This window comes from Mus musculus, chromosome 16, assembly GCF_000001635.26.
Source record: "Mus musculus strain C57BL/6J chromosome 16, GRCm38.p6 C57BL/6J".
Classification (NCBI taxonomy): domain Eukaryota; kingdom Metazoa; phylum Chordata; class Mammalia; order Rodentia; family Muridae; genus Mus; species Mus musculus.
In genome coordinates, this window is record NC_000082.6 from 64,806,387 (window position 1) to 64,820,739 (window position 14,353).

Sequence of the window (14,353 nt, forward strand, 5' to 3'; positions counted from 1 at the left end):
CAATCCAATCGCGCGGAACTCGAGACTGCGGTACATAGGGAAGCAGGCTACCCGGGCCTGATCTGGGGCACAAGTCCCTTCCGCTCGACTCGAGACTCGATCCCCGGGCTACCTTGCCAGCAAAGTCTTGCCCAACACCCGCAAGGGTCCACACGGGACTCCCCACGGGACCCTAAGACCTCTGGTGAGTGGATCACAGTGCCTGCCCCAATCCAATCGCGCGGAACTTGAGACTGCGGTACATAGGGAAGCAGGCTACCCGGGCCTGATCTGGGGCACAAGTCCCTTCCGCTCGACTCGAGACTCGAGCCCCGGGCTACCTTGCCAGCAGAGTCTTGCCCAACACCCGCAAGGGTCCACACGGGACTCCCCACGGGACCCTAAGACCTCTGGTGAGTGGATCACAGTGCCTGCCCCAATCCAATCGCGCTGAACTTGAGACTGCGGTACATAGGGAAGCAGGCTACCCGGGCCTGATCTGGGGCACAAGTCCCTTCCGCTCGACTCGAGACTCGAGCCCCGGGCTACCTTGCCAGCAGAGTCTTGCCCAACACCCGCAAGGGCCCACACGGGACTCCCCACGGGACCCTAAGACCTCTGGTGAGTGGAACACAGCGCCTACCCCAATCCAATCGCGTGGAACTTGAGACTGCGGTACATAGGGAAGCAGGCTACCCGGGCTTGATCTGGGGCACAAACCCCTTCCACTCCACTCGAGCCCCGGCTACCTTGCCAGCTGAGTCGCCTGACACCCGCAAGGGCCCACACAGGAATCCACACGTGATCCTAAGACCTCTAGTGAGTGGAACACAACTTCTGCCAGGAGTCTGGTTCGAACACCAGATATCTGGGTACCTGCCTTGCAAGAAGAGAGCTTGCCTGCAGAGAATACTCTGCCCACTGAAACTAAGGAGAGTGCTACCCTCCAGGTCTGCTCATAGAGGCTAACAGAGTCACCTGAAGAACAAGCTCTTAACAGTGACAACTAAAACAGCTAGCTTCAGAGATTACCAGATGGCGAAAGGCAAACGTAAGAATCCTACTAACAGAAATCAAGACCACTCACCATCATCAGAACGCAGCACTCCCACCCCACCTAGTCCTGGGCACCCCAACACAACCGAAAATCTAGACCCAGATTTAAAAACATTTCTCATGATGATGATAGAGGACATCAAGAAGGACTTTCATAAGTCACTTAAAGATTTACAGGAGAGCACTGCTAAAGAGTTACAGGCTCTTAAAGAAAAGCAGGAAAACACAGCCAAACAGGTGATGGAAATGAACAAAACCATACTAGAACTAAAAGGGGAAGTAGACACAATAAAGAAAACCCAAAGCGAGGCAACGCTGGAGATAGAAACCCTAGGAAAGAGATCTGGAACCATAGATGCGAGCATCAGCAACAGAATACAAGAAATGGAAGAGAGAATCTCAGGTGCAGAAGATTCCATAGAGAACATCGACACAACAGTCAAAGAAAATACAAAATGCAAAAGGATCCTAACTCAAAACATCCAGGTAATCCAGGACACAATGAGAAGACCAAACCTACGGATAATAGGAATTGATGAGAATGAAGATTTTCAACTTAAAGGGCCAGCTAATATCTTCAACAAAATAATAGAAGAAAACTTCCCAAACATAAAAAAAGAGATGCCCATGATCATACAAGAAGCATACAGAACTCCAAATAGACTGGACCAGAAAAGAAATTCCTCCCGACACATAATAATCAGAACAACAAATGCACTAAATAAAGATAGAATATTAAAAGCAGTAAGGGAGAAAGGTCAAGTAACATATAAAGGAAGGCCTATCAGAATTACACCAGACTTTTCACCAGAGACTATGAAAGCCAGAAGAGCCTGGACAGATGTTATACAGACACTAAGAGAACACAAATGCCAGCCCAGGCTACTATACCCGGCCAAACTCTCAATTACCATAGATGGAGAAACCAAAGTATTCCACGACAAAACCAAGTTCACACAATATCTTTCCACGAATCCAGCCCTTCAAAGGATAATAACAGAAAAGAAGCAATACAAGGACGGAAATCACGCCCTAGAACAACCAAGAAAGTAATCATTCAACAAACCAAAAAGAAGACAGCCACAAGAACAGAATGCCAACTCTAACAACAAAAATAAAAGGGAGCAACAATTACTTTTCCTTAATATCTCTTAATATCAATGGACTCAATTCCCCAATAAAAAGACATAGACTAACAGACTGGCTACACAAACAGGACCCAACATTCTGCTGCTTACAGGAAACCCATCTCAGGGAAAAAGACAGACACTACCTCAGAGTGAAAGGCTGGAAAACAATTTTCCAAGCAAATGGACTGAAGAAACAAGCTGGAGTAGCCATTTTAATATCGGATAAAATCGACTTCCAACCCAAAGTTATCAAAAAAGACAAGGAGGGACACTTCATACTCATCAAAGGTAAAATCCTCCAAGAGGAACTCTCAATTCTGAATATCTACGCACCAAATGCAAGGGCAGCCACATTCATTAGAGACACTTTAGTAAAGCTCAAAGCATACATTGCACCTCACACAATAATAGTGGGAGACTTCAACACACCACTTTCTTCAAAGGACAGATCGTGGAAACAGAAACTAAACAGGGACACAGTGAAACTAACAGAAGTTATGAAACAAATGGACCTGACAGATATCTACAGAACATTTTATCCTAAAACAAAAGGATATACCTTCTTCTCAGCACCTCACGGGACCTTCTCCAAAATTGACCATATAATTGGTCACAAAACAGGCCTCAATAGATACAAAAATATTGAAATTGTCCCATGTATCCTATCAGACCACCATGGCCTAAGACTGATCTTCAATAACAACATAAATAATGGAAAGCCAACATTCACGTGGAAACTGAATAACACTCTTCTCAATGATACCTTGGTCAAGGAAGGAATAAAGAAAGAAATTAAAGACTTTTTAGAGTTTAATGAAAATGAAGCCACAACGTACCCAAACCTATGGGACACAATGAAAGCATTTCTAAGAGGGAAACTCATAGCGCTGAGTGCCTCCAAGAAGAAACGGGAGACAGCACATACTAGCAGCTTGACAACACATCTAAAAGCCCTAGAAAAAAAGGAAGCAAATTCACCCAAGAGGAGTAGACGGCAGGAAATAATCAAACTCAGGGGTGAAATCAACCAAGTGGAAACAAGAAGAACTATTCAAAGAATTAACCAAACGAGGAGTTGGTTCTTTGAGAAAATCAACAAGATAGATAAACCCTTAGCTAGACTCACTAAAGGGCACAGGGACAAAATCCTAATTAACAAAATCAGAAATGAAAAGGGAGACATAACAACAGATCCTGAAGAAATCCAAAACACCATCAGATCCTTCTACAAAAGGCTATACTCAACAAAACTGGAAAACCTGGACGAAATGGACAAATTTCTGGACAGATACCAGGTACCAAAGTTGAATCAGGATCAAGTTGACCATCTAAACAGTCCCATATCACCTAAAGAAATAGAAGCAGTTATTAATAGTCTCCCAACCAAAAAAAGCCCAGGACCAGATGGGTTTAGTGCAGAGTTCTATCAGACCTTCAAAGAAGATCTAATTCCAATTCTGCACAAACTATTTCACAAAATAGAAGTAGAAGGTACTCTACCCAACTCATTTTATGAAGCCACTATTACTCTGATACCTAAACCACAGAAAGATCCAACAAAGATAGAGAACTTCAGACCAATTTCTCTTATGAATATCGATGCAAAAATCCTCAATAAAATTCTCGCTAACCGAATCCAAGAACACATTAAAGCAATCATCCATCCTGACCAAGTAGGTTTTATTCCAGGGATGCAGGGATGGTTTAATATACGAAAATCCATCAATGTAATCCATTATATAAACAAACTCAAAGACAAAAACCACATGATCATCTCGTTAGATGCAGAAAAAGCATTTGACAAGATCCAACACCCATTCATGATAAAAGTTTTGGAAAGATCAGGAATTCAAGGCCCATACCTAAACATGATAAAAGCAATCTACAGCAAACCAGTAGCCAACATCAAAGTAAATGGAGAGAAGCTGGAAGCAATCCCACTAAAATCAGGGACTAGACAAGGCTGCCCACTTTCTCCCTACCTTTTCAACATAGTACTTGAAGTATTAGCCAGAGCAATTCGACAACAAAAGGAGATCAAGGGGATACAAATTGGAAAAGAGGAAGTCAAAATATCACTTTTTGCAGATGATATGATAGTATATATAAGTGACCCTAAAAATTCTACCAGAGAACTCCTAAACCTGATAAACAGCTTCGGTGAAGTAGCTGGATATAAAATAAACTCAAACAAGTCAATGGCCTTTCTCTATACAAAGAATAAACAGGCTGAGAAAGAAATTAGGGAAACAACACCCTTCTCAATAGTCACAAATAATATAAAATATCTTGGCGTGACTCTAACTAAGGAGGTGAAAGATCTGTATGATAAAAACTTCAAATCTCTGAAGAAAGAAATTAAAGAAGATCTCAGAAGATGGAAAGATCTCCCATGCTCATGGATTGGCAGGATCAACATTGTAAAAATGGCTATCTTGCCAAAAGCAATCTACAGATTCAATGCAATCCCCATCAAAATTCCAACTCAATTCTTCAACGAATTGGAAGGAGCAATTTGCAAATTTGTCTGGAATAACAAAAAACCTAGGATAGCAAAAAGTCTTCTCAAGGATAAAAGAACTTCTGGCGGAATCACCATGCCAGACCTAAAGCTTTACTACAGAGCAATTGTGATAAAAACTGCATGGTACTGGTATAGAGACAGACAAGTAGACCAATGGAATAGAATTGAAGATCCAGAAATGAACCCACACACCTATGGTCACTTGATCTTCGACAAGGGAGCTAAAACCATCCAGTGGAAGAAAGACAGCATTTTCAACAATTGGTGCTGGCACAACTGGTTGTTATCATGTAGAAGAATGCGAATCGATCCATACTTATCTCCTTGTACTAAGGTCAAATCTAAGTGGATCAAGGAACTTCACATAAAACCAGAGACACTGAAACTTATAGAGGAGAAAGTGGGGAAAAGCCTTGAAGATATGGGCACAGGGGAAAAATTCCTGAACAGAACAGCAATGGCTTGTGCTGTAAGATCGAGAATCGACAAATGGGACCTAATGAAACTCCAAAGTTTCTGCAAGGCAAAAGACACCGTCAATAAGACAAAAAGACCACCAACAGATTGGGAAAGGATCTTTACCTATCCTAAATCAGATAGGGGACTAATATCCAACATATATAAAGAACTCAAGAAGGTGGACTTCAGAAAATCAAATAACCCCATTAAAAAATGGGGCTCAGAACTGAACAAAGAATTCTCACCTGAGGAATACCGAATGGCAGAGAAGCACTTGAAAAAATGTTCAACATCCTTAATCATCAGGGAAATGCAAATCAAAACAACCCTGAGATTCCACCTCACACCAGTCAGAATGGCTAAGATCAAAAATTCAGGTGACAGCAGATGCTGGCGAGGATGTGGAGAAAGAGGAACACTCCTCCATTGTTGGTGGGAGTGCAAGCTTATACAACCACTCTGGAAATCAGTCTGGCGGTTCCTCAGAAAACTGGACATAGTACTACCGGAGGATCCAGCAATACCTCTCCTGGGCATATATCCAGAAGATGCCCCAACAGGTAAGAAGGACACATGCTCCACTATGTTCATAGCAGCCTTATTTATAATAGCCAGAAGCTGGAAAGAACCTAGATGCCCCTCAACAGAGGAATGGATACAGAAAATGTGGTACATCTACACAATGGAGTACTACTCAGCTATTAAAAAGAATGAATTTATGAAATTCCTAGCCAAATGGATGGACCTGGAGGGCATTATCCTGAGTGAGGTAACACATTCACAAAGAAACTCACACAATATGTATTCACTGATAAGTGGATATTAGCCCCAAACCTAGGATACCCAAGATATAAGATATAATTTGCTAAACACATGAAACTCAAGGAGAATGAAGACTGAAGTGTGGACACTATGCCCCTCCTTAGATTTGGGAACAAAACACCCATGGAAGGAGTTACAGAGACGGAGTTTGGAGCTGAGATGAAAGGATGGACCATGTAGAGACTGCCATAGCCAGGGATCCACCCCATAATCAGCATCCAAACGCTGACACCATTGCATACACTAGCAAGATTTTATTGAAAGGACGCAGATGTAGCTGTCTCTTGTGAGACTATGCCGGGGCCCAGCAAACACAGAAGTGGATGCTCACAGTCAGCTAATGGATGGATCATAGGGCTCCCAATGGAGGAGCTAGAGAAAGTAGCCAAGGAGCTAAAGGGATCTGCAACCCTATAGGTGGAACAACATTATGAGCTAACCAGTACCCCGGAGCTCTTGACTCTAGCTGCATATATATCAAAAGATGGCCTAGTCGGCCATCACTGGAAAGAGAGGCCCATTGGACTTGCAAACTTTATATGCCCCAGTACAGGGGAATACCAGGGCCAAAAAGGGGGAGTGGGTGGGCAGGGGAGTGGGGGTGGGTGGATATGGGGGACTTTTGGTATAGCATTGGAAATGTAAATGAGTTAAATACCTAATAAAAAATGGAAAAAAAAAAAAAACTTGAATATGTAATCTAAGTAGATTATGAATTTCATACAAACAGTTTTGCTTTGATTTGGTGATATTTTCTATTTACATATTTTTGAGAAAGGGTTTCACTCTATAGCTCTGGCTGATACAGAAAGCACTAAGAAGATAAAGCTGGTTTCAAACTTAGAGAGCCGCCTGCTTCTGCCTACCAAGGGCTGATATTAGAAAACAGGTTTTTTTGATCTATTTTGTTGAATTAAGAATGGACACAGTAGAATGCTAGATATTTCATAATTTTTATAATACAGCCAAACTCCCGATTAGCTATAAGCCTTTAATACTATAGTAATGTTCTATATGACAGGCTGCAGGTCAGCCCCTGGAATGTCCCAACTTTGCTGTGTTTTATTCCAACCCAGAGAAGTGCTGATAACACTGAGAAGACATGAGTGAATAGTGTACTACGTGTTGTTCCTAAAGAAATGACTAAAAGAACCAAACTATTTTAGATGTATAGAAGAGGTCTTGAAATGTTATCAGTCTTTTTTGTGCATTGTATGTATAACATGCATGTGTGCAAGTGTATACAGGTGCACAAGGAAGTGTGTTCATGAGTGTGGTAGCCAGAGATTGATGGTGGGCATCTTCCTCAATTGCTCTCCACCTTATTTTTGCGACAGTCTTTTAACTGAACCTGGAGCTTCTCAATGCAGCTCAACTAGAGCCAGTGAGCTGCTAGCATCTGCCCATTACCACCTCCTCAGCATGACAGTTGCAGAAGTGGAAATCTATGTCTGGATCTTTTTCTACAATAATTTATTTTATGTACATATGTAAACACACATGTAGCATTAAGAAAATAGGGGCTGGTGAGATGGCTCAGTGGGTAAGAGCACCCGACTGCTCTTCCGAAGGTCCGGAGTTCAAATCCCAGCAACCACATGGTGGCTCACAACCATCTGTAACAAGATCTGACGCCCTCTTCTGGAGTGTCTGAAGACAGCTACAGTGTACTTACATATAATAAATAAATAAATCTTTTAAAAAAAAAAAAAAGAAAGAAAATAACCCCCTTGGGCGTTGGTTTTCTCCCTCCACAAGTACCCCTAATGAGTTTTATGGGTACTGGAAGCCAAACTCAAATCCTAATGCTTTTGAGAGCAGGCATTTTACCAACTGAGCTATCTCATGTCTTTGACATTCTTGTCTAGATTTGTTTCTTAACAAGAACAACAACCTGCAGAGGTTCCATGAGATGGGAAAATCAGCAGATAGCAAAACAAAAAGAAACATAGGGCAAGGAGCTTGCTTCTAGGGCAAGACTGCTTCTTCACCTGGGGACGCTGTAGACAGGGAAAGGCACTATGTTCCCACACATGCTTAGGTTCTTTAGGCAACCACATTAGAATCCAGGATAGAAGCCGCTTGGGAATTCAGTTAAAATTGACTTCATGATTTTTCTTTACCTGCCAATATAGGGGAATCTTTAAAACTGTCACTGTAGTGGCCATAACAACTTTTAAGCAAAAAGTTAATATGATAAACTATTTTTAGAGAGAGAATCAAACTGATTTCTTCGTGTATAAAATATAAAATAGTGAACTATTTTACCTGGAATGAGCCAAGAATATCCTTTAAGGGTTCTTCATAAAACTCATCTCTTCCAAAGAATAGGAGCAACTCAAAGAAACTCCTGAAAGGAAAAAAATATATATATAATTTTCATTGATTTGTGGCTTTGTTCTATTTTAAAAGACTACCAAGTTATAATCTCTCTCTTTAGTATCAAATATTTTACTTATAAATACTTGATTTTTAAAAGCTCATTAAAGGGCTAGGAATTTAGCTCAGTTTTCATATGCAAAGCCCCGAGTTCATTCTCTAGCACAGCACAGAAAGAGGTATATTGGTACATGTTTTTAATCCCAGAGCCTGGCAAGTGACAAAAAGACCAGAAGTTCAACATCATTTTTAGTCACACGCCAAGTTTGAAGCCAGCCTGGAATACATGAAATAATGTCTGAAAATACAAAAACGACTTACAAAGCACAAAAAGTAATGATGCAAAATAGACAACAAGAGACTAAAATATGTCAGATCAAGCTTGGCATCATATGATAATAAGTAGGAGAAAAACTGTATGTGGAGCTCCTTGCTATCTGGGGTTTTAAACATCTACAGGAAATCCTAGAGTGTACATGTCATACATCAAGGGAAACTTTGTGTACTCACCAACATACAATATTTATATTTTGGTAGATTTCCAGGGAGATCAGAAACTAATAAAAGCAACTATCTCTCTTTAGTATAAAGCATAAGTGTCAGGAGTCAAAGATGAGCTGGAAAAGGAAAGGGGACTAGGGGTGAACAGTGACGATTGGTGAGATGATACAGTCACAGTTTAATCTTATCTGTGAATAAAAATCTCATAGGAAAAGCCCATTATTTAGTAGAATGAATATATTCTAATAATGAAAAAGAAAAAGACAACAATGAAGTTTGGGTTCTCCTTTTCTGAGCCAGTCTTTTGAACGTGATCCAGACAGCATCAGATGCTCCAAAGTGAAATAGAACTTTTACAAAACTGAAATGAACTCAGCATGCAGCTCAGTGCTAGAGTCCTTGCCTAGCACAAACACCACCCTAGGTTCAATCCCTAGCACCAGAGAGGAGAAAATCTATGGTATTAGTAAAAGTTGGAATGAAACTCTCAAACTTCTTATCAACTGAGTTTAGACAATGTATTTGCCTTTTGATGACTACTTAGCAATATTTAATAGCATCTTCTCCAAGAGATCTATCTCAAAGACCACTTTTCTTCTTCTCGTTAGAGGCTCCCTCCCACTATGTTGCCCTCAAACATTTGGATTCAAGAAATCTACCTGTTAACTTCCTAAGCAGACATGATAGGTACCTACCCAGGGCTATCTAAAAAGCACTGTACTTATAAGATGTAACTTTTCCTATTTTAAAATTGTTTATAGCAATTCATTTGTATCCCCAGGCTCTGTGCGTAATTCTATCTTTCTAATACATCTTCAGTTAATTCCTCTACTGAAGTCTTGAGCCTTTCAAAGTTATCCATGCGGTTATTAGAATCTATTTCAAATTCCCATACATATTCTTTTTTTATAGAATCTTCCTATGCATTACAAGTGTTTTTTCATTGCTATTATAATATAATTTTCCTGGGTCCATCAGGGGATCAAGACAAGAATCGCCTTATAAAATAAAATTGTCAAAAAATAAGACATGAAATTTTAAGTCACTACTTATTGCGCTTGCTCTCTCTCTCTCTCTCTCTCTCTCTCTCTCTCTCTCTCTCTCTCTCTTCTCTTTCTCTCCCCATACATATATATTTTGAATCTTTCTCTTTTTCTCTTTTAGCAGTAGGTTTTAAGACTGAACCCAGCAAATCCTGTTGTGAACAGATGTTCCATTATTCTACTAGCTTGATAGATATTTGGTAGAATTCTTAAAGGCCCTACCTAGATCTTTCAGAAATGGTAGACAAGGTTCTACTAATAAGAGTCAGTCTGGACTGCTACAAACTTCTTTGGCTATCTGTGAGTTACAGAGGTACTTCTTTCAACTTTTTTTCCTTTCTTATTGCTCCTTTCACTTGAAAAATTTTTACATGATTCTGGATATATAGGTATGCACAAAAGGTATAATCACTTACTGATAATAATTATAAGAAAATTTACCTTAATTCTTCATTATATATTTAAATTTACCACTGACTAAAAATGAAAATATATAATATATATATATTACTTTAGTTACATAGAAATTTATATGTTGTACGATGTATAACATAGAATATGTTCTGTGTTTTTCAGAGTTGATTGATATTTTGCTTTTATAATCATCAATGTTGAGAATGTTTCTTCATATAAATTCATAGTACAAAATGACAGAAGCATGTTTGAGGCCTTTCAGAAATTGCTGACAATCCTGACCTAATCCTAAGCCCAAATTCATTTATCATTTCTTTATAAGACTCAAGTCAGCTCTCAAACAGCAACTTTTACAATCAAGCATTCTAACACAATACAATACAAGGATCTACTACTAATTTGGTACTTACATAGAGCACTGATCGGAAACTATTAAAAGTCTGTGTTTTCCAGAATTAGGTGATTATGTTTCTCTATGTAGAGAATTTTGAATGTGCAGTAAAAACATTGAAATTTATAAGAAATAGCTTTGAATCTGAGCCAAGATGTTTAAGATAGCACTCATTGGTACTGCGTAGCATGACACTGTAGTTAAGTACAAGGCATGTGAGTTGTGTGTTTAGAACCAAGGCTGAAGTTGTGCAATGCAACACAAATGAACAGTACCAGAAACACCCTAAACCCATCATGTACTTGAGTATGAATTAAGATCTGGTCATTTCATGTGTACAGACTTTTATGTTCGCTAACTTTTCACAACTTTCCCATTCAATTAACCATGTGTGGTCACACAACACAGTTTCAGAAGCTATCCTGCATTATCTTGTAATACACAGCTGTGCCATCTACAGTAAACATCTGTTTAGCTTAACTACTAAACTAAACAGCATGGCTACATGTTTGAAGTCTTCCAAAGGCCATAGATAAAAACTTGGTCACCAGCTTTTGTTACTGGTGGGAGTATCCTGAAATAGTTCTTAAGTCACTGTTTGTGTACCTTGAAGGGGATCAAGGGTCTCTGATATCTTCCTGTCTTCTGTTTCCTGCTGCCATAAGGTAACCAGCTTTCTCATCTGTGAACATTTCTGACAAGATGTACGGTGTTTCTTTTATTTTTTTTTTTTAAAAAGGATTTATTTATTATATGTAAGTACACTGTAGCTGTCTTCAGACACTCCAGAAGAGGGCATCAGATCTTGTTACAGATGGTTGTGAGCCACCATGTGGTTGCTGGGATTTGAACTCCGGACCTTCGGAAGAGCAGTCGGGTGCTCTTACCCATTGAGCCATCTCACCAGCCCCTGTACGGTGTTTCTAAAGGCCCAATAGGAATAACCATAGACTGAATCTCCAAAACTTTGAACTAAAATAAACCTACCTTTGGTGGCTGAAAAGATGGTTCCTTGAATAAAGTGTGACCTTTCCAAGTATGAGAGCCTGAGTTATGAACCTCAGCATTCATATAAAAGCCAAGGGCAATGACATACACCCCCGTATAAAGACAGGGGAAGCCCTGGGACTCACTGGCTGCCAATCTAGGAAAACACCAACTTCTGGGTTAAGGCAGAGGGTAATTCTGCCCTATACACAAGGGCAGCTCTGTACACAAATATACATATGCTCCACAAGCAAATACGTAAACCTACCCTCTTTTTAAGTTGATCCTTTTCAAGTATTCTTTACAGATAAAGAAAGCTGTCTAACTACCACTTTTATAAATTTACTTAGCTAGATCTTCTGGGTAACTTCAGCTTCTACATCAGCATTCCTGTTCCACTTAGTACTTTTGTGTTATTGAGAAAGCTATCTTCCTAAAAACTAAAATAAAAATTAAAATGAATAAATAAATGAATGAATCTCTATTTAACATCAATGTTTTCTTTTACAGAGAGCCTTCAGAGACTTGAAAACAGTTAGGGCCTTATATGTACCTACATACATTAACCATACAAATTTAGAGAGAATTTGATTACAAAGCTAAATATCTAAAACAAGAAAAAGAAACAGAAAAAGAAAAAAAAAAGATTATAAAGTTGGGCATGGTGGCACACACCTTTTATTAATCCCAGCATTCCAGAGGAACAAGTAGATGGATCTCCTCTGAGTTCCAGGGCAACCTAGTCTACATATTGAGTTTCAGGCCAACCAAGGATACATAGTGAGAGCCTGTCTCAGGAAAGGAAAAGAGAAAGGAGAGGAGAGGATGAGAGGGGAAGGAGGGAAGGGATAACAGGAGGTGTGCTAGCCAGTCATGTCAACTTGACATTCAAACTAGAGTTATCTGAAAGAAGGGAACCTCATTTGAAAAATAAAAATTCCATAAGATCCAATTGTAAGGCATTTTCTTACTTAGTAATTGATGGAGGAGGGCCCAGCGCATTGTGAGTGGTTCCAACCCCAGGCTGGGGATCCAGGGTCTATAAGCAAGCAAGCTGAGCAAGCCACGGGAGTAGGCCAGTAAGCAGCACCTTTGCATACCCTCTACATCAGGTTCCTGCCCTGCATGAGTTCCTGTCCTGACATCCTTTGGTCATCAACAGCAATACAGAAGTGTAAGTCAAATAAACACTTTCCTCCCCAACTTGCTTTTGGGTCATTGCAGCAAAAGAAACCCTAACTCAAGCAGAAGGGGAGGGGAGAAGAGAAGGGAGGAGGGGAAGTGAGGGTGAGGGGACTGAAAGGGGGAAATAGAAAAGGAAAGGAACCTATAAAACAAAAACAAATAGTAAAGGACTAGCTGATTTTATATTCTCTAATGCCTCTGTAATTAACTCAGTATCACATTAGCATAAGAATAAATAGATTAATGAGGCCAAAGATAAAGAGCTCTTAAATAAAAAGCAGTATCAGTTAAATATTAAAAGCATCTCAACTCAGTAGCCAAGTGTTAGATAGCAGCATATCAAATCACTGTACAGCTGAATACTTTAAAATACCAACAAACAAATGAACAAAAAACCCACACATGATTTGTTCTACCCTCCAAATGTGGATAATGTTCAAACTAAAACTCAAATACAGAAAAATTAATCAATGCTAATATGCAAAAAAGATTCTGTATAATCTAGCTATAGAAATATCTTTATGGCTCAAAATTATAATTAAAAGTACATGTGGATTTCAATAATAGTTCAGATATTACTAGCATATCCAATGTTTGCTCATTTTGGTGCTCCCTGAAGAGGTTTTAACTTTCTTCCTCTCTCCCTGCTTCTCCTAACTCAGGACTCTCAGGAATGAACTATTACTAACTTCTCATTTTTGGCTGAAGACTATTTCTCTTCCAACTTAGAAATACATTTCAGTTCAGAGATTTCTTTTTCTTTTCCTTTAAAAATCTTTTTTTTAAATATTTATTTTATGTATGTGAGTACATACTGTAGCTATACAGATAGTTGTGAGCCTTCATCTGGTTGTTGGGAATTGAATTTAGGACCCCTGCTCGCTCTAGTAAACCCCGCTTGCTCCAGTCAGGTCCGCTCACTCTGGTAGACCCCCACTCACTCTGGCCCAAAGATTTATTATTACAAAAAAGTACACAGTAGCTTCTTCAGACACACCAAAAAAAGACATCAGATCTCATTATGAGTGGTTGTGAGCCACCATGTGATTGCTGGGATTTGAACTCAGGACCTTCGGAAGAGCAGTCAGCGCTCTTACCCACTGAGCCATCTCACCAGCCCGAGATTTCCTTTTCTTTCATTGTTTTAAGATGTCATTTCATTGTGTTCTGCCTTACATAGTTTTACTTACAAGATGCGTTTTATTTTATGTTTGGCATCTTTATTTTTGAAGTAATAACACTTCTCTGGTTTTCAGTTTGAGTACCAGGCTGTTGAGGCACTAACTGTATGCATGTGTGCATGAGAAATCATACTTGCACTGAGTTCTGGATCTGTGTATTCATTTCTCTTCTTAGTTTTGAAAATTTGTGTTCAGAATTTTATCAAAATTGCTTCCGGTTTATTTTTGATGTTTCTTCTAGGACAACCTATGGATCATTGTGACGCCTCTGTGGATCACATATAAGATAGCCTGCATATCAA

At 39.6% G+C, this 14,353-nt stretch overlaps 1 protein-coding gene across 3 annotated transcripts in view; it reads right to left on the minus strand.

Moving 5' to 3' along the window:
- The window catches only part of Zfp654 (zinc finger protein 654), a 71,591-nt gene that overhangs the window by 26,040 nt on the left and 31,198 nt on the right, over positions 1-14,353 (minus strand). For all 3 annotated transcript variants that reach the window (XR_003951833.1, XM_011246018.3, NM_001347245.1), the window contains exon 3: positions 8,239-8,320. Coding sequence is in view for 1 of the 3 variants with exons in the window: in NM_001347245.1 (NP_001334174.1) it covers positions 8,239-8,320 (82 nt within the window). In the remaining 2 variants the exon portion in view is untranslated. The remainder of the gene's footprint in view (positions 1-8,238; positions 8,321-14,353) is intronic.